The following is a 21,791-nucleotide window of genomic DNA, read 5'->3' as shown; positions in this document are numbered from 1 at the left end:
TCGGCCGGCGGAAAAAGCAGGAAAAAAAATCACGACTCTGCGCGGCGGTCATAATAACTTGACGTATAAATAATTTAGCCCACGTCGCCAGACCGGCTTGGCCTGTTCTCATTTAGCGAGCTATATTATCTCATGTCGCGAGCTAAATTAATTATCTTAGCTTCAGTTGTACGCCGAACAGGGCCCGGAGGCACGCCTGACAAAATTTTGATTAAATCAAAACAAACTTAAGATTAACACATGACCTAAAATCCCAGACAATAGTATTGGAAAACCAAACAATCAATGAGTTTTCCATACCACAATATTAACTGTACCTCGATTAAGAACAGAAACATGGTGCGCGCTAGGTTGACAAAAAAAATATATGATTTAACGCTCTGCCCGCCCATATTCAACGCCTCCTTCTTGAGAAGGCGCAGACGAATTCTACGCATGCTCCTTCTACGTACACGCCTACACCAGGAAACGAACGGAGGAAGTGATATTTTTCACGCTGATAATACTGGTTTAATCAAAACTGACTTCGATCTGCCCGTGCATGTCATACGATAGGGTCGTCGTTTATATACATCTGCAGCTCCCTTTCACTGCAAGTTAATTTGGCTTTCTTGTTCGTTTATAATGGCGTAGATCAATACTAGACAAGTTAGCTGGATACCTAGCAAGTCAGCGCGAACAAGCATTCGTTGGGACCATGCAATAACGCCAGCTACATACTGGAGAAATGTACCAGCCGGCATCTCAGATTGTTGACCCTTATATCATTATTTGTCCTAGTTATATACACATTGCATTCTTGACTACATAGCCCGCAGTCAGGCGCTTGGGGTTTCAATAATCTATTCGTTCCAGCTCAGCCTCAGTACGGAAGAGCGATTGGAAGATGTTTCACAAAACCTCCTTTACAACCCTAGTTATAGGTGTATTCATTGTGTACGTCCTGCATACTTGCTGGGTGATGTTTGGCATTGTGTACACTAAGCCATGTGAGGATCCTAAAAGTGACACCTGCATCAGTCCTTATTTAACAGGAAAACCCCATCTGCAGGTAAGCGCGCATTATTTCCTCTACTCTTTTATCTGTGACATTGTTCAGCCTATTAGGATAGACTGAGAAATCGTTTTTCGTTACGAAAACACTTAGCCTTCATAATAACACCCGTAATATAACGTTTATTTGAACATAAGACAATATTAGTCTATTTGTTAGCTAGTCATGCTAATCTACAGGAAATGATTGACACGTCATGTTAGTGAGCTATTGGAAACCATTTTTGACACTTTACTCCCCATACTTGCAGCTGAGCATCTACACAGCCGTGCGGCACAACGCGGAAGGTGGACACACTCTAATTTTGAGAGAGGAAGACTTCGACGTGGATTCCAAATTTGAGAGGTATGGATGTTTTTATAAATATACGCACAAGTAGGCTAACCGTAGTAAAACTTAAAGAAGGCCGTTATCAGAATGATGTAGATTGATGAGTAAACATGATTAATCATCTTAATACATTCACTGGTTGGCAAACGGATTCATCAGTCACCTATCAATCTGTTAAATCAATCAATTAGGTCTAGTTAATAATTTCTTAGAAATAGTGTGTAAATTCTCACGGCAAACTCACTTAATGTATTTTTTTGCTGAAGGCTGGTAAACATTACCCTACCTAAGAAGACTCGGAAAAATGGAACCCTTTACGCCATGGTGTTTATACACCAAGCAGGGGTGTCTCCTTGGCAGGACCAACGACAAGTGCACCAGGTGACACAGCTGACCACGTACATGCTGCCTAAACCCCAAGAGGTCAGCCTGATAACAGGTGAAGATGAACAAAAAGTGAGTATTCACCACAAGGAACATACAGCACATAGCAAGTAGGCCTATGCACCATTGTCTTATGCAAACTAATATGCAAAAATAATGCAAAAAATATTATCTTTCTTCCAATTGTAATATTAAGCTTTAACACTTACTAGGAAAGACATGTGAATCCTGACTTTTTAACTGAAAACAAGATCATCGTCATTATTTAGTCAGGGAGAATTGACTGAGCACATGGCTCTTTTGCAGCAATGCCCTGATTGGATGATGTGAGTGTGTATTGATGACATTACATTTGATTTCTTTGTATGTTTGTTCAGTGAAGGTCAAGACATAGGTCAGTGTAGCAGACATATACTGTATGTAAAGAATATAGCTGTTGTTATGCATTAATCCTTAAGATGTTGTATGAGGTTGTACTATATTTTGCAGTTTTTTGTCTCTCATGAACTTGTATATTGTTTAGATTTTTTTCTTTTGTTTCACACACATTATTCTTTCAAACCCACAAATCTGCCTATATTACTAGATATGTCAATGGACAAGGACAGTCTGGCCTAAACCTGTCTGACCTACATGTGGGTCAAAGGTCTTGTTTTCACAAACTTGATTTTTGGCACAGTCCAATTCCAAAATGTTATACTTTATTGTCCCATATTGTACTCTCATCACAAAGGGTCAAAGTCATGTCTGGCCATGCAAGACCACACACATTGAAGTTGAAGGGTAAGGGGTTTTGTCATCTGAAGTGTAAACGTAAACGTGTTCCTCCCCAGCCGAAGGACCAGAAGAAGCGTGAGACGGGGGCGGACCGGCCCATGGCACACTGGCGCACAAAGCTCACGCTGAACGTGGTGTCGGAAGATTTTATTTTCGACCGTGATGCGTTGCCGGCCGACGTGCGCCGTTACCTGAGAGTGTGAGTAACCCCATCCCCAACACTTATGCGTCAGGGAACCATTACAAGACCACTGTAAGCAGCGGGGAGAGGGGAAGACCAGTCAACTCTTATCTTAGCAAGGCTCTAATACCCTTTTTCCATGTTTCTTCTTCTCTACTAGATTTCAGAATGGAAAGAAGATGGTGTATTTGCCATTGCTGTTTGTGGATGAGCTGAGTAACAGAGTGAAAGACTTGATGGTAGGTTTTTGTTAACATTTGAAGATTAGAGATTACATTTTTGTGCTTTTAAAGTGCTGGAGGATCTTATGCTGAAGCATAATGGCATGTGCCATTTCCTCAGCCTTTTTGTGTCAATGCCCTTCCACACTGCCAGTGATAACTATAATAGAATCTGTTAAAACTACAGTTTTAAATAGAGAATGGCAACGTCCACAGCGCACACTATAACCATGACGAGATAAAGAATGATATTGTTGGGCATCATTTCCAGATTGTGTAATTGATAGAAGCACTGACAGCCAATCAGTTTCAGTCCAATTTTAAATATGTCATATGTCACACTAATACATGAAGGATATATTTGTGAAGCAGTCCTTGTCTTTGGTCAGTGTGGTCAGACACTCATATTGTTATTGTTATAGTTATCATTGACAGTTTGGATGGGCCTTTACACATGTACAGTATTCCAATTGTAAAACAAGACAAGACAAGGCACTTCTTAAAAAGATTTGTAAAGTGACTTTTTTTGAGAATATGGTGAAGACGATTTTTTGTTGCATCTGAAGGTGTTTCCACCTATTGTTCCTCTTGCTCTGCCTAGTTCATCACAGTGGAGTACTATAGTGTAGGGCCTAACCAATAGGGAGGCATTGGCAATGTATGTGTAACACAATGCATTCCCCAGGAGATCAACAGCAGCACGACAGAGGTTCCCCTCACAATCACCTATGACACCATCTCCCTTGGCCGACTTCGCTTCTGGATTCACATGCAGGATGCAATCTTTTCTCTGCAACATTTTGGTAAGGATGGGGTCATGGAGACACTTTGCTTTGTTTTTTTTGGGTTGCGGGTGTTTTTTGTTTTTGGGACCCTGCTGAGCATGAATATGGAACAGGAAGCACAAGCTCATTGTTGTTGTTTTTTTTGTTAAAGTAATCATATGTTTAATGATTGTTAATTAATTCCATGGTAATTATATTACTGCGCATGAAAATCATATTTCAGGGATGAATTGGGTTTAAAACACAAGACGGATACAAATGTTGTGCATTAAGCTGATTCCAAAGCCTAATTCTTTAGCTTTTTTGTGGCATTACTTTTTTAGGGTTCACAGAAAAGGATACCGATGAAATCAAGGCCATCTTTGTGGACACCAATCTGTACTTCCTCGGCTTGACCTTCTTTGTGGCCACTTTCCACGTAAGTTTGCCAGTCACTTCCACACAATCTTATCACAGCATGGCAACTCCAGGGTGAGAGGGTGAAAATGCTGATGTTATTTTACTCTACTTATGCCCTGAGCCACATCAGCCGTCAGTAGTACTGGTTTAGGAATTGTGCTAATTAAGAAACATTCCAGATGGTTGCTGCAAATGTTTGGAGGGGGTGTGTGGATGTTCTGAACCTGGAACCCACTAGACAGAGCCCATGCTTCCCCTCAAACAGCCAGAACTAAGTGTGTGACAACATCAGTACACCAGTGATGTGTTTCCTATGGCTTTTCAAGTGAGTGAAGTGCTCAGATGTTTTTTTTTCTTTTCTTTTCTTCCTCAGCTCCTGTTTGATTTTCTCGCCTTCAAAAATGACATCAGCTTCTGGAAACACAAGAAAAGCATGGTGGGAATGTCCAGCAAAGCAGGTGAAGAGTCCCACGGGTTACATTTAGTGTCTTTAGACTGGATTTGATGGGCCTTAGTGTTTTTAGACTAGATGTGATGGGCCTTGGGAAATATGTGATTGTGTTCCAAAAAGACACCAGCTGGAGCCCCATGTGATCAAAGAGATTTGGAAGAAGACACTTTTGATCCTGTCTGTGTTTATAGGGGGTTTAACACAGATGCTGTCCAGAACTCATGTTGGACGATGCTTGAGGATATTAGTTGCAATGAGTTTGCTGCAGACTTTTGCCTATCTCTTTTGTATGTCTGCTTACAATATGTAGCATCTGTGGATATTTATTTTCTTGTTTCTTTTGTATCAAAAATAAGTTAAAGTCTTAGTGTTTTACCTGTTCGGTAATAATGAATGGAAATGTCATTTGGTAATGAACAGGAACATCTCACCATGAAAGCCGTAAGAAGTGAGTGTCGCCCTACAGAAAATAACTGTCCTGTTCTGTTTTAGTGCTGTGGAGATGCTTTAGTACCATAGTGATCTTCCTTTACCTGTGGGATGAGCAGACCAGCCTGCTTGTTCTCCTCCCCGCTGGCGTAGGCTCCCTAATCGAGGTACACTCCCTCCCTTCCCCTGAACCACCTCCGCTTTCCACTTAAAACCTTGTTCTCTCTTCATAGCTGCTGAGCCACCAAAGCTCCTTAGATGTATTATGCTAATAGAGCCTTGATTTTATTTCCCATCATTTTCATAAATGTAGTACTTTAAGTCTTAAAGAGAATGTAGTAATTAATGAAGTCAAGTGTAGCATTGTATTTTTTGCATTTAATGTTCTCAAAAGTAAAAGTGCTTGCATTTGCAGTATCGTTGGAAAAATACTTTTTCGTTCTATACACATTCTCATTCTGAAATTGTCCACAGGTGTGGAAGGTGAAGAAGGCCTTTAAGGTCCAGGTCGTTTGGAAAGGCGTGAGGCCGTCATTCCTGGTGAGTCACGTCATTTATGACCTCTCCTTCACCACAAAACTACCTTCTATTGCACACAGCACTACCGGACAGAACATGCGTTACATTCTGTTGGTGCCACTGTGGGATACATTGATCTGACCTTTTCAATGGATCTCTGTGGTGATTAAACTCGTATGCTCCATTTGGGGATGCGATTAAGTAGTCCACTGAGATCTCTGAGGGCCTGCGGTGTAAACTGCAATTTCATTCGCAGTTTGGGAAATCAGACGAGTCTGAGAGGAGGACTGAAGAGTACGATACTCTGGTGAGTCGATGCATTATCACTAATGCCATGCCTTTACTGATGTCAGCTTCTGTTAGTTCCCAGACAGATTTTAATATTTGCAGCCATTTCATTAGTAGATGCTTTTAGACTTTAGGCTTTTAGTATTTGCTGCTCTTATGTCATCTAACCTATGACCTTGATGTTACTAAGCACTCATGTACCCCTATTTGACCTCCTGTTTTAATATGAACAGGTGTCTACCATGTTGCTAGGCTTAAAATTGCAATGGCCTTTCCGATGTATTTTGCATTATTTGTCTCGACAGGCAATGAAGTACTTGTCTTACTTGCTGTATCCTCTCTGCATTGGTGGAGCCGTATACGCACTTGTTTATACGAAGTACAAAAGGTAAGAATGAGTTTTGACAGAGTAGTTAATTCACTGTCTTTTCATTTCACAGTCTTTACATGCTATGTTTTGCTTAATCCAACAGCTGGTACTCTTGGCTCATCAACAGCTTGGTGAATGGTAAGTAAATGACGTGGCCTGCCTTTATTACACTGTTTGAAACGTATCAATATTTTTGAATGCATCACCTGTGTTTTGTGAGACGCTCACCTTGGGCGTTGTTTTTGAACAGGGGTCTACGCCTTTGGATTCCTTTTCATGCTACCTCAACTCTTTGTGAACTACAAGGTCAGTTGATTGTGGCAGAAGTTATTCATCTCTTTGTGAGGAGTGGTTGAGTGTGGCCATTGCTGATTTGGTTTTGTGTTTTTATTTTTTCCTTAGATGAAATCAGTAGCTCATCTTCCATGGAAGGCATTCATGTATAAGGTGAGATTAAACAAAAGCGCAGAACAGAACACTCTAATTCTATACCCGTGAATGCTATATTCATTGTCAAGGTCTCAACCAATGAGGTTTTCAAAGCAGAACATTTCATTTCTTTCAACCCCTTTCTTTCTGACAGGCTTTCAATACCTTCATTGATGATGTCTTTGCCTTCATCATCACCATGCCGACGTCTCATCGCCTAGCCTGCTTCAGAGATGACGTGGTGTTCCTTATATACCTGTATCAAAGATGGTGAGCTCTCGTGCCCCCTAGACACGACATATAAGGATCAATTGTACCATCTGAGCGTCTGTGTTAAATGAACTGCATGATGTGTATATAATACCTTCAGAGGGATGGTTGACACGGCTATTGTCTTTCAGGCTTTATCCCGTGGACAAAAGCCGCGTGAACGAGTACGGGGTGTCTTACGACGAGAAGACAGAAAAGACCGAGAAGCCAAAGGGCAAGAGCCATAAGGATTGAAAAGGAAAGTTTCAGAACTTCAGGATGCGTCGTCGTCGTCGGCTGCAGCACACCTCATCCAGGGCTGAAGTTTGAGCCCCCTTCCCCTCTCTCTGGCGTGCGATCACCCCATAGTGTCTGCAAAGGATTAATTGAGCGGACTCAGCCTTCTACAGGCATTTTTGAACTGCATCGCTCAGATGCACCTTCCAGATTCTATCAGAGATGTTGTCGATTGAGCCAGGCAATAGCTGCAACCTGCCTGCACTTCCATATCACAACCAGCATGGGATGAAGGCATAACCTTGACAACTTGATGTATACAAACTAACTGGAATATGTGTCTGGCTGGCCAAAATGGTGAAAAGAATAGAAAGAAATTACACATGAATGTAAGTATGTTGTGTGTGCGTATGTGATTGTATGAGTGTTCATTTTTGTTGTTCTTAAATCTTACTGGATTAAATAAAAAATAAAAAAATATCTCTAGTATTTGTAAATTCAGGCCATGCCATTCTGGTGCCAAATCGATTGAGAGACAGCTAATGATGACTGTTAGTCAAAAGCATCTTAAAGCCGGCAAACAAAATGTTCTCTCTGACGACACTGACCTACTGTTGATTGCTGTTCATTTAAACTGCACTCAAGGAAAATGATGAACCTTGCCATGCATGGTGTCTACATGTGTGGGCTTGTGATATTCAAGGATGTTTTGGTTCAATAAAATATTGTTTTGACTTCCATACATGTTGGCTGTATTGTGAGACCCTGTGTGACTGATTAATTGCTGAATGTCTCTGGCAAACAGACATCTGCACATACATACATAATAAAGGATGCATTTAGTTGTAATTCAGAGTCTTATTCCACACACATATGACATATGACAGACAGAAGTGATTACATATGGGTAAATAAGAGGCTCAGTCTGATCCATTTGACATGAAGGACTGAATATTGAACATTTAGTTTTCTACTCGGCTTTGGTTAGTTTATTCAGAATTAAATCAGGCTTTGCACAACATAGACAAGGTGTCAGTGAAGTATTTATTCTCATCTTTCTTTGTTAAAAAATAATGAATGTTATACTGGAAGTGATGAAAAAGTCTGATAACACACACACACTCTTCAGTGCTCTTTAGCAAGCCTGAGGGCTTTCACTGAAGTTTGATGTCAGGACATAAGTGTTTGTTAGGGGCAGACAGGAGATAGGCACAGACAGGAGGTACATATGTGTCCAGAGAGCAGCTTTGGAGTGGAGTGCTGGTGGCGCAGTGGTAGTGTCCATGCTCCACACCACCAAGGTCAACAGTTCAAACCTCAACACAGGGAGAAGGTGGAGAGGACTTGGAGGACTCAGAGGCCCTGAAGCAGGTGGGACGGTGAGGATGGATTGCGAGGAGAAAGAGACAGGGGGGCTTAATTGGCCCCCTGAAACAATCCATGGGAAAAGCAGGGGGTTATAGACTTTTTTCAGTGGGCCAACTGGGCAGCAGCCAAATGTCTAAATCACTACCATACTTCAATGTGGATTGAAAACTATGTATGCACTGGACAGCTTGCCCAAGGGCTCTGTTTGGACCAGTCAGATGCACACAGAACTGTACATATGCACTGGATTGCCTTCCCAAGGGGTCTGGTTGGACAGGTGCAGATTCATGCCTCACTCACTTCACCTCATTGGGATTTGAACCTCTTAACTCAACATTGCAAACTACATACTTCCCACTGCACCACCAGGACCCTGTTCTTCCATGCATCCCGTATATTTGAGGGTAACATGGACTCACCACCGAGGCCTAATATGTCAATCATGCCATGTACTTAAATTTGATTGATGATGGTTAAATGAGGAATAAGGGGACAATTGCCATCCCTTACATAACATGGAGAGGTTTTCATTTTGTTGTCTCAGTGCTTGTACTCTGTGCAATGACAATAAAGTTGAATATAATCTGGATTATACTAATCATTCCTGCTCATGGGTTGCCTGTCCCTGTGTGTTTTCCCTGCAAACATGACTGGCAAGTGATATGTCAATCACGCTAGTGTCATTAACAAGCTCTTTTACAAAACATGTATTGCAAATTATATAAACATGAAAAATAAATGCTGATATTAGAGTGTCCTTAGTCCTTTAGTTTTGCAGATGCATCCACGATCAGGACTACGACCTGGCCAAGTCTCCAGTTGAGTAGGCTGAGGCTGAGTTAAATGACGATGTTGCTCCGTAACGCCAGGTGTATTTGGCTCTGATTGCAGATATTATTTCCACCATCATTTTCCAGGTCCTACTAATGCTCTCAGTCTCATGCATGGGTACTGTTAAAATAAGTAGGAAACAGGTCATCAAACTAGTGTTTGGAAAATGAAGCGATGATGTATATGCTGTTCCTGTAAGCTGTGAATAAGGCAAAAGTGGCCTTGAGGTGGTCTTTCAAGCAGTGTGTTCCCATTCAGCTCAACAGGCTCAACAGATTATTTCAGATTTGTTTTTAATAAGCAGCAGCCTCATATTTCCCAACACTGCCTCTGCCAACTGACTTGAATTTAATATGAACAGTACTGAATATGAACACTACATTCTGTGACATCATATGTACATACTAATTTCAAGTGAGCAAAATATTGAAATGTGTCAAAATGTGGAATGTTCCTCATGGTTTGGCAAATGTATATAGTGCTGATTATTGGTATTATATTAAAGAGATGAATTCTTGCTCATCTTGATTTTTTAAATCATCCTTAACATTTTCAAACAGTCAGTGCCATCAGAATAAAGGGTCCTTGTGCCATTGTTTATGTACAAGACAGGCAAAAGGCTTAGTCATGTTGTCAATATAATAGTGAACCCTAAAAGTGTTTTGCTTATTTCCAAAGTCTCTTTTGACTGTCTTTCTCTTGGCAGATCATTATACATTATCTACAACTAACTGAATATTATATTATATATGTAACGTCACTTATTTCAACAGAAGTTTCCAATAGGTTGTACAATAAAAATGAAGTAAAAGGATGTAAAAAATCACATGGAAGAAACTGGACAGTTGCCTCATTTACAACTGCTAAGAAACGATAGAACAATCTTTTTGCATGCCACAAACGGTTCTTAGTGTACCAAGTTATTTTGCAGTACACAGTTGTGTATCACACGACTGATGATCATAAACTTCTCACCTTAATTCAAAAAAGAACCTCTACATTGAAATGAAGAAAAGGATAGATGGAACTAACAGTAATCAACATTTATTCAGGGCACAAAACCATTCCCAGACGGTGTTTGAATGGTAAAGATTTTCATTGACTCAAATGACTACAGAAATTTGGCATTCTGGTCTTTACCAAACATTCACTCTAAGAGATGAGACCACCGTGGATGATTCACAGGGGGGTACAATTTTGTGTGCTGTAAATGGTGGAAATAAGACATTGGTCTCTTACACAGTGGCACATACTGTTACTGTATATTTCCGGTTGACCACATAACACGTCATGACTTACACAGCGACTAGATGCATAGATGTTTTGAGGGACATGACCATTCAGCAGAGAGGATTCATATTACATCTTGATCAACGTGGTATATGTAGTTGATCATATAAGTACCTGCAGTGTTAAAGGTTTCACAGAAAAAGACGTGCAGAACAGATGCAAATATATTTTACAAAAGGTTTAACTTAAGTCCAAAATTCCACACACAACAGATCCAGGTAACTAAGGGTGCAGAGTTCAGGATAATCAAGGAAGCACATGGCATTAACATGGCATTAACAAACACATGAAGCACATGGCTGCCAGAGTCTCTTGGCAAGCAGAGGGGATATTAACATGCAGACACTTAGACAAACTCATTTGCTTGAATGTACCAAAGCATTTACAATTTCTTCAAAAGAATGAGAAATGATGTGGAGGTTCAACAAGTAGTTTTGAGAATTTAAATTCTGATCTGAGAAATGTACCAAAGAGACTGAGAAATCTGTAATACAAAAGATACGCATTATATCATAAAAAATGGGTTTGTGTATTTCATAAGCATTATACAACAGCTTTTATGAATTAAAGAAGACGCCAAGCAGCTAACTGCAACGTAGCAAAAGTTATTTGTGTTCCAAGAAGGGTTCAGATGATGTTACACGTAACCTGCTAGAAAAACGCAAAGCCACTACTGGCCTATAGATGTCACCAACGCTCCACTCAGTGAAGGGGTAAGGCCGGCGCAGTCTCTCCCGTGTTAGACCAACACTGCTCCCCTTTGCCACCGAACCAATTTCTCCGTCTCCTTAGCTGCAAGTCAGAAAAAAAGATGGTGATTGTGACACTAACATTTGACAGGAGTTACAGTGCACACACAGTCTAGGTGCGGTGCCAGGAGTCTATTAGCACAGGGGGGAAACTGTGCTAAAAGAACAGTAATGTGGCGTGTGTGTGTTTGTGTGTTTGTGTGTGTGTGTGTGTGTGTGTGTGAGAGAGAGAGAGAGAGAGAGAGCGAGAGAGAGAAAGAGAGAGGAAGAGAGATAGAGTGCGTCCATGTATGGCAACTATGACAGGATTACATACAGACGAGAGATCATGCAGATGACTGACAGACAGACAAACTGACTGATTGATAGGCAGACAGACTGACACTTAGATAGATAGATAGATAGATAGATATAGATAGATAGCTAGATAGATAGATAGATAGATAGATAGATAGATGACAGAAAAAAAAGAGCACAACGTGAGCCATCATTGACTTCTCTCCGGAGTGTATTCCTCCGGAATGAGCAAGTAAGTAAGGCTCAGCGGGGAATTCGTTGCTCCTCGAGTTCCTTCACCTGAAAGAAATCCGGGGCTGCGGTGAGCATGGAGAGCAGAGCAAACGGCTGATTTACGCGCTGTCTCTGTTTGCCAAAACCTCCTCCCCTTCTGAGAAATCTCTTCTTGTAAGTAGTTACAAATCAGAGACGGGCTGTTATCGAGCTGCAGGTACACGCATAATAAGTGCAGGACGTAAGGAGAGGAAATGTTTTTGCCATGGAGTCCTCAAGGAGACTACCCTCACACTTCAGCTCGGCTATATGCTTATCAGCTGTAGCGTGTGTGAGCGCATAATAATACAAATATCACATCACCTCTTAAATACAATTGAATTATTGTAGGGCAGGTGTCATATACTGTTATACACCACGAGGAATTACTCTAAAAGGGTCGGACTATAGCTACATATAAAGTGTATCGAGCCAGTGCAGACAACACATGTGAGACTATAATGACAAACCCGTTAAATCACTAAGGTCCACATCAGCAAAGTGTGTAGTCAGCAGTCAAAATGTTTCAGCATAAAGAAATGCACTGGTGAACGTGAGATGGGCACTCGGGCGGTCCATTAGTTAGGCCCAGATATTTATGACAGTGTATTGGTGCATATCGTCCAAGGAAATAAAGAATACAGGGTAGCGTGTCATGGATGACAATGACACCAGTGCACTAAATGAGGAATCCCTGACTCATGCAAGTTCAATATCCATCCATGCGCTGTGCTCCCTGACGCACGAAGAGCACACGTGCTGCCCTTACGCTGTCCTTTGCTCTTAATGACACTGGCAGCTCCTTTTAAAGTCTTTAGCATAAATCATGGGCGCTTCGTTTTAACGAATGGGCACATTCATTCCCCCTCCTCTGCCACCCCTCCTCGCATTACCTTTAGGGAGAGGGGGATTTGGAGTTGGAGCATATGAATTTCTATTACCCCTCAGTGACAAGTAAATTGCTTACTTTTAATTGGAAATGATCATAACTCTCGCATGGCGTGCTGTGCTGCGGGTTTGGCGAGCATTCATTCTCCTATGGCGTCCACAACGTCGGCTCGGAGAGAGACATCCATCAAATCTCAAGGCAGTAGACACTTGCTCTCCACAATGCGGAAAGTAAAGTGACCTTGAGCAACAATTGGGGAAACTTCAAAGCACACTCCTTTTTTCACACTCCTTCTCTATCTAGCGTTCCCTTACCTTTTCGAGCCTTCCCTTTTATGTCAAACTTTCTTTCTCTGATTTTCCTTTTGTTGTGAAACTTTTTTGTAGCCCTTGTGGACCGTAATCAATAAAGCCTTGCTCTCTGGCGTGTAAGGTTCCTTCCACTTCCTGTCCACTTTCTGTGTTTGGTCTGTCTCTATTTCTCCTTCTTCCTGTCCGGTTTTAATATTTCCCCTATCCTGCTTTCTTTCTGTATGTCTCCTTTGCAGTGTGAACACGCTGCTGGACGCGGCTTCTGGGTAGCCTATCTCATCATCGCGGCTCGGGTGCCGGCAGATGCCGCAGAGCGGGCGCAAGACAGCGGAGACATCTGCAGCGGCGCTCCTGCGTAGCCATGAGTGCGATCTCAATCTGTACCTTCGGCGAGGGAACGAATTAACGCAGACAGCGTGGGGTTGGTCGCCCGTGTGGGGGTGTGTGTGTTTGTGTGTTTGTGTGTGGGACAAGCACGGCAATCGCATCTGATGGCCCACGTATGGTCAAGCTCAAACGCACGCCAATGTGGAAGCAGACTGTGCAGGGTAACGGCGTTTGAAACTTGGCAAAGAGACAAAAGAAGACAACCGGCACGGCGTAACTCGCAGATGCCGCCGTTACGCCGCAGCACTGTGCAATCATGGCCTATTGTTAGCTCGCTTCACGTGAAACATGCTGATGGGTAAAAGAAGACATGGGAGAAAACAACATCCGACAAAGCACAGAGCATGTGGGTTTTGTGCCTCTTTGACAATGCCATGACTTGCTGTGACACACCCTGTTGCTACACCCATATCTAATTAATTTACTGTGGCTTTCCCCCCAAGGGTAACTCTACAAACAGCTCCACGTCTCCATCTAGTTCCCCGGCGTTTCATTTCCTGAAACGCATCTGCTAGACTCTGAAAGACTCACCGGCGTCCGATCCAAGTTCACGGTGGCCACACAGCCCGATTATTGCCAGCCTTGATCTTCAATTCTGTGTAGAATAGGGTTGAATCGGGAGACGTGAAGAAGAGAGAGGAAAAAGGACTCCATATCAGCGCTCTCCTCGGAACTGTCCAGTGCTGAAGTGCATTTTCATAGATGAAAGGACGGACGGGGAGTTGGGTTACGCCATGACACCTGATTTCACATGCCTGTGATCTTTTTCTTCCATTCTTTCACCCCCAACCTGCCCCCAGCCCGGCTATACTGGCCATCAAACGTGGCCCTGCGATGTTCATGTGGTTCATATGTGAAACACTTAAGGTGAGCAACACAGAAGACACCGCTTTTCATGGTTCTCCACATGTACCCTGAACACACATATTCATATTCATAGATAAGAGCCCTGTAGGAGGAAGATCTATAAGTAGGCATGAGTGGAAAAACCTTGAAGTTTCCACAAACTGTTCAGCACTTGAACCAGTAAATGCTTCATGCCTCCTGAAAGGCTTGAACACGGATCTCGGAAGATGATTGCAGCCCCACTGCTGTTACCAAAAAGTACTTAATCTAACACTCTTTTTCCAAACACTTTTCTTCAGAGAAGATCTTGCTTTTGTAAGACATTGTAGTGAAAGTAATTACACTCACACATTTTTCAACAGTTATTCCCACAACACGGATAACATATACAGGTATATGCTGTCATATCCTTTTGGCAGAGCTACTAAATTCACCAAGGAAATAACAATTTCTCTTTTTGACATCTTATTCATACTTCTCTCTGGTGTCTTCACAGAGTGACAATCCCATTTGTGTGAGGAATGACACACTTGTTGAAGTGAGGGCCTAACATCACACCTTCCTGAATTGACCATTACTTACTAAAAAAGGCACATACTGTATGTTGTTGAGTGTTATATACCTCGCTATGACATAGAACGCGCACATCCACAGGCTATTGACAAGTCACATTATGGACTCTTTGGTTGCAGTGTGATTGACAACAATCTCAAGCTGACACAAACAACGTAAGTAATGTTTTTCCAATGCCTTTTTCAAGTCCCCTGAATCAATTCATAAGATCGTCCTGAACCAATCCTTTCTCTATGGTTCCCTCTCTTGAGAGCAGCGAACCCTCACTTCCCATTTACAGAATTCTCCATCCGCGTCTTACCTGGCATGCCTCAGAAACAGGGAATCTGCATTCTCCTGTTTAAAGTGGAGTATATACATCTGAAGTGCTTGTTCCTCCTGTGTATCGCTATGCTTTTGTATTTTTAATGCCGAGCAGCGAAGCTTCAAACGTCTGCTGAGGCCTGCATGAAATATGCATGAGCAATATCAGCAGTGTCCATTTGAACGTGTTTCACAGACACAGACTATTCTCTGAACGTGTTAGTCTGCGTCTGGAGATATGTACAGCTCCACCGCTGTCAGCCTGCTTCAGATGTTCCACACATATGATATTCCACCATATGTAATGGTAGCCAGCAGGCTAAGTGCTGTGCGGTGAGTGAACCTCATTTCCCACACCTTAAGAGACATGCTACAGACAGACAGACAGACAGACAGACAGAACGAGCCCATGGTTTTAGCCTCCATGCTAGCATGCCCACTGTCCATGCCTGAGGTTGCGAATTCTAGTCTGGTGTGGGACTCTTCTGGTCTAGACAATGCTGGTAACTCCTTTCCACTAATCTACAAAAATATGAGAAGCCTAGCTCAGGTCCATGTGTCTGCCTGTCCGCATGTCATAATAAATGCTGTGCATTTTATTTCATGTAACGAAGGCAAATTATTAAAGGCATTTATAATTCTGTGACAGAAGCGTGTGATTTGCTGAAGCATGTCATTGATAATCAGGTTGATTCATCATTAATTCATGGTTGGATAAATGAAGCATATCACTGGGGAAGGTAAGTGCAACTCAGTGTAGGCTATGCATGCAAGGTATCATTTGTCAGATTCAAAATGGCCGCCTGCAACACAAACTCCGCTCTGGAATGTAGCTGAATGAATCAGTGCCTCGAGCCCCTCTCAGCTGTGTGAGCTCGTTACATTAATCAAGTCTTCCTGGAGAGAACCACCACCTGATGCGTGGGACCTTTTTTTTCCTCCTCTGGTGGTGTTGTTTCTCTGAGTGCTCGCCTCTGTTCGCCTTGAGTCTCTCGTCATGATCATTAACAAGAAAAGCTCAAATGTCACCGTATGAATGATGGATCAATCGCAGCTGTCATGGTTGGATGGGGAGGCCGCAGGGATTATCGCTCAAAGCCTTGGGCACGGTAATTAACAGCATGGCAGAAACTGAGAGAATGGGAGGCATCCTGCTGGGAATCCTTAGAGGCCAGGGCTTACCCCCACCCCCACGCTCCCACGTGCATCACACAAAAAGCAGACACCCTCACACATTGCAAATGTGACCAACCAGTAGATTGACAGTAATACTGATGTTTGCTCAATGGCTTAGGGCTTTGGGAATTGATCCAATTTCAAGCAATGACATCACAAGTGCAAAATTATTTCTACTGGGGTCAGCTTGATATGTATCAAATTATTCTTTTTTTAGTCCATAGCTTGAAGGCATTTGTATCAATGCTTCTTTGGACTTGTAATAGGCTGCCAGTTTTTGAAAGTGTTGCCCTTATGATGAGGACTGCTGCTTTCGCTGGTTGTTGTTAGAAACGGAGGTGAATGTCAGAACACTGTCATGGTATCAAAAGTGCACACTGTCATGGTATCTTGAGAACCCTGTCATGGTATCTTGACAACACTGTCATGGTATCAAGAGTCCACACTGTCATGGAATCAAGAGTCCACACTGTCATGGTGTCAAGAGTCCATACTGTAATGGTATCAAGTGTGCACTGCAAAGAGGTGTCACCCTGTGATACGCTGCATCGAATTCTCATTACTTTACCATGAGGAGGGCATGTGGATTTTGTCAAACCGACTCCAACCACAGACCCTGTCATATTTCGTCTCTTTTCTTTTCATAGTGAAGAATCCTATGAACAACCAAAGCAGGCTTCATCTCCAGAATGTTTTGGGTTAAAAAGCAAACAAACATAATATTTGATATACATACAGTACATACAGCCGCGGAAAAAATTAAGAGACCACTTCAAAATTATCAGTTTCTCTGGTTTTACTATTTATTGGTATGTGTTAAAGTAAAATGTACATTTTTGTTTTATTCTATAACCTACTGGCAACATTCCTACCAAATTTAAAATAAAAATATTGTCATTTAGATCATTTATTTGCAGAAAAATGACAATTGGTCAAAATAGCAAAATTGATGCAGTGTCTTCAGATCTCGAATAATGCAAAGAAAACAAGCTCATATTCATTTTTAAACTACACAATACTAATGCTTACACTTAGGAAGAGTTCAGAAATCAATATTTGGTGGAATAACCTTGATTTAAAATCACAACTTTCATGTGTCTTGGCATGCTCTCCACCAGTCTTTCACATTGCCGTTGGGTGACTTTATGCTACTCCTGGCGCAAGAATTCAAGCAGCTCGGCTTCTTTTCATGGCTTGTGACCATCCATCTTCCTCTTGATCACATTTCAGAGGTTTTTTATGGGATTCAGGTCTCGAAATTGGGCTGGCCATGACAGGGTCCTGATCTGGTGGTACTCCATCCACACCTTTACTGGCCTGGCTGTGTGGCATGGAGCATTGCCCTGCTGGAAAAAACACTTCTCAGAGTTGGGGAACATTGTCAGAGCAAAAGGAAGCAAGTTTTTCTTCCGGGACAACGTTGTACTTTGCCTGGCTGAGGTTTGTAAAAGACCATAAGGATTGAAAAAGCGGACTGGAGGTTCTTCTAAGTTCGTCTTCTCATAGCTTTGAAAATCCTTTGGTTAATTAGATCTCTAACAAGCCAAACGCACTTGGCCTAATGGAAGGTAGTGTATTGTGACAGGTCTAACTACTCAAGGATGAGCTGATGAATAGATAGAAAAACCGATAGCATCTTCGGTATCTGTCAGATCGTCGTCCTTTCACCCCAATGAAGTCTGTATGCCGACTCCTTTAGGGATCTTCTTTCATGCTATATTCCCTACTATTCCATTACTTGAGTCTGCAGTCTGCTGTCTCAGTTGTAGCAATGGTAAATACCAAGGTCATGATTCAGGATTATCAATTGAGCTGGGAGCAATTTAACTGAAATGATGTACTTGTTTATTGAAGCTGCATAAAATCAAGTGTCATTGTAGTGGAGACCAGGTAGCCTGGCCATTACCAGCCTGTGACTCCATTTCATTCCGTCTTGAAATCAATTCAGGCGGAAATACGTAGGCTGATGTCACCAGGCTAGAGACCAGGCACTGTTGTAACACAATTTTATCAGATCGTGTAATCCGATGAAACTCACCTGTGTGATGGCGTCAGCATGCTACGTTTAAAATGTCAGCTTGTGTCTCAATCTCTGTCAAAGGTTACAGACAGAAGTCGTTTGGGGGGCAAATTTGTAACTTTAAAAAAATGTTTTGCGCAAGATTGTTACCGTACAATCGATGAGTTTTGACAGGAACACTGGTGGTTGTGATCAGTGATTTCCGATCTAGATGCTAGAATAATTATTCGCTGTATACAAAGTGTTATATTTCAAGTACCTTATAAAACAATCAGAGAGGTCGGCTGGAGACAATGGTACAAAAATATTTCTAACAGGCAAGACAGAAATACTGGTACTGGATGTTGTACTGAGGAAGATGTGGTGCAGGCTTCGGGCAGTAGGGTGAGAGCTCGCTCACTTCTGAAAACAACGCTGTGAAGACTACAACCTACGAAAAAAGAACACTATTTTGGGTTGAATAATGCATGGCTGTTGCCGTTAATCTGACCTGATCCCTTTCTATTTGGCATGTGACAATTGTCCCTGACATGGTAAATGTCCTCACATGGCACTCACTGCATTTAAATGAAAATTAGAGAAAAAGTAGGGCACCTACTTGAATTAGCAAACTAAATATAGAGACGAGAGGTGTATATTATATATGTTCAAATGTAACAACAGACTGGAAAAATGCCACACTTACCAAATAATGGAGACAGGAGACAATGGTGGTAATAGTCAATGTCATAGCCAATGTCAACAGTTTCATATTTTCTTGTAATTTATATAAAATGCAACAAAAATTACAAAGGAGACCACACATTAGAAAAGCAATTAGCCTTTTTTAATCTTACATTGCATTGAAAATTTACATAATAGATTCATACATTTTACAAATAATTTGTTCATAAAAATATATTTCTTTACAAAAAACTTTTTTTGTTCCATTTTTCCTTTTTTTATATATACTTATTTTTCTGAATGCATGAACATAGGAGGAGTACCCAGCTGTATGGCAAAGAGTAATCTGCTTGGATCGAAAGAGTCCATTCCTAGAACTGTATGTTTTTTTTTCTTTTTATTGCAGTCATTAATAAGTGGCAAAAAAGAGATCGGATGTTGGAACGACAAATAAAAAAAGGGGGGGGGGGGGGGGGGGGGGAGGGGCATTTCTTAAGAGGGGCTCTGTGATGTAACACAAAGCATGTGAGACACTGGGTCTCTGTAGGGGCCAAAAAGTAGAGTAATTTTCACAATATGAAGCAGTTAGGCCTAAATGAGAAAGCAGCAGACCTGGGACACACATATAGGGTATTTTAGATTTTTTTCTTGTGATTTTTTTGGTAGGCACTGTGTAAAAAAACAGCCTCTTTTGAACAAAATGTAACCACCTATGAAAGAAAACAAACAAACAAAAATGTACGGCGTCAGTGAATATACAGCGACTAAGAGTAAATCAGATGTGGGTGATAATGCAGTGCATGTGTGTGTGTGTGTGTGTGTGTGTGTGTGTGGTTGTGGGGGGGGGGGGGGGGGGGGGGGGGGGACATTTGATTTTATGTTTTCCTTCTTCGGTGGACTAGATGGGAGGGAGCAATGGACACTGAACAAGGACTAGTCAGGATCGTCTCCTAAAGTCTGCAGTCGCCACAAAGCAAGGGGAATGTGCACCCCTCCTCCCCCCTACAGATGTGCCTCTGGATCCTGTGGTCTGCAGAACATGCAATGAGTAGAACATTAAAAGGCACTGTAATGAATCTCACAGCTCGAGGGCCTGAAAACGCCATGCCAGCCCGCTCCGACTAGGACCCGGCCCAAAGAGACCGACACTGTAGAGAGATTTGAATTCATGGGAGTGCAGATGGTGCCAGCTGTGTTGAATCACTGACGCCCTACCCCCTCTCGTGTAAATGTCTGCCTGGACGGTAGAAGGAACGCACCCTGGCTCTGTCTGTCGGTGCTTGGCGATGGCTAATATACAGAGATGGGGACTGTTCATGCAGATTCAGGGGTACTAGTTACCTATCTGTCTCCCCATTACTGGATGTTGGCGGTATTTGGAAAGTTGACCCTTGTTGCAGCACAGAGCCATACCTCTAAACCTGTCCGTGTATGCTTAATGCCATGCCCAAGTCAGACTGACACAGGATACTGTTTCGATGGCCCTTATATATAAGATAATTATGATCACATAGTTGCCACAGTACGTAACACACATGCATGCTTTATCCATCATCGATGTGTTCTGAGGTTTGTAGAAAAGACTAAGATTTCAATGCCAAGTGCATTTCATTTTATACAAATTCTATATAATAATAACAATAATAGCGATAAATGATTAAAATTATCAAATTATTTTATCAAATTTTTTCCAAAATGTTTAAATATAGCTATTTGAGGTGTTGATGGCACATTGAAGCTATACGTTGTATAACTTAGCTCACAGACATTTCTGGAAGTGAAGGATTATCCAATTGAAATAACGCTCACTCTGGCTACATTTTTCGCTGCAGACTTCAGGTAAAAAATACTGACAGTTGTCCAGTGTATTGTCATGGAGATAGTAGCATTAGTATGGAAAAATATGGAAATATGTTTAGAACACACTTCAATAACTTCATTTTCTAATTCTTGGGGTCAAACAAACACACCGCCCACTTGCTCATCCGCAACGACACAAACACACCTACGCACAACCATTTACACTCATGTGGAAACAACAGAGAGCAAGTCAAAGCATTCAAGACCGAAGCAAATGGCTGAAATGAAAACCTTTGTTGAAAAGGAAGAAAAAACTGCTGGAAATGGACAATTTATAACTTGTTGTGTTCAATCACTTGAACAGCATATTTTTGAATTCTTTTTCTCTGTTTTTTTATTCCTTCGTCTTTTTCTATAAACTCTTCATAGAATTTTCCTCTCCTAGGGCCCGACCCCCACTTGGTAATATATATAGCACAAAAATATAGGTGGTGAATGCTCCTCGTATATATGCAAGAAGATTTACAGATTCTTTTCACTCAAAAAAGACCCAGTCAACTTTGAAGAAGCACTCATGGAGTGCGGATATAATAAGAGGCAGGACTCTCCACGCAAAGATCTCGTGAAGATTTTCAGGTTCTGGTAAAGTCTTCCAGAACGTGACGTTGGATAAAAAAACAAAAAAACGAAAAACTAATCCCAGTGTCCTCCGAGATAGATGCACATGGTCAATCATGGTTCCTGAAGAATGTGCTTTAAATACGAGCGCAGCCGGTACCAAATGACTGCTTGAACCTCTCTAGTCTTTAGTCACGAAATCTCCCGATATTTGCAAAAGCCTTTTGCTCCACTGTCGTTATACATATAAAAAAAGAGATGCTGTATGTTTGTTTTGTTGTTGTTTTTTTTTTTTTTTGCACTGAGTGGACTTCA

The 21,791-nt window shown here is 41.8% G+C and overlaps 1 protein-coding gene across 1 annotated transcript; it reads left to right on the top strand.

Moving 5' to 3' along the window:
- The first annotated feature begins 804 nt into the window (after positions 1 to 804).
- On the top strand, positions 805 to 7,262 carry clptm1l (CLPTM1 like). The gene is made up of 17 exons (XM_080836568.1): positions 805 to 1,051; positions 1,305 to 1,399; positions 1,651 to 1,840; positions 2,602 to 2,744; positions 2,887 to 2,965; positions 3,633 to 3,750; positions 4,056 to 4,150; positions 4,505 to 4,589; positions 5,075 to 5,178; positions 5,486 to 5,551; positions 5,787 to 5,837; positions 6,124 to 6,206; positions 6,292 to 6,326; positions 6,439 to 6,494; positions 6,591 to 6,635; positions 6,772 to 6,887; positions 7,019 to 7,262. Exons 1-17 carry the CDS (start codon positions 887 to 889, stop codon positions 7,119 to 7,121), a joined length of 1,629 nt encoding a protein of 542 aa, XP_080692694.1. The 5' UTR covers positions 805 to 886; the 3' UTR covers positions 7,122 to 7,262.
- The last annotated feature ends 14,529 nt before the right edge of the window (positions 7,263 to 21,791 follow it).

Source organism: Sprattus sprattus (genome assembly GCF_963457725.1).
Source record: "Sprattus sprattus genome assembly, chromosome: 4".
Taxonomy (NCBI): Eukaryota; Metazoa; Chordata; class Actinopteri; order Clupeiformes; family Clupeidae; genus Sprattus; species Sprattus sprattus.
The sequence above is the reverse complement of the archived record's forward strand: the minus strand, read 5'-3'. Positions and strand labels throughout refer to the sequence as shown.

Bases quoted from the DNA above. Each gene is read 5' to 3' on its own strand.
- clptm1l (XM_080836568.1), top strand. From the start codon at position 887: ATGTTTCACAAAACCTCCTTTACAACCCTAGTTATAGGTGTATTCATT. The intron at 2,966-3,632 runs GTAGGTTTTTGT...TGCATTCCCCAG, and splicing joins ACAGAGTGAAAGACTTGATG to GAGATCAACAGCAGCACGAC. The intron at 6,495-6,590 runs GTCAGTTGATTG...TTTTTTCCTTAG, and splicing joins AACTCTTTGTGAACTACAAG to ATGAAATCAGTAGCTCATCT.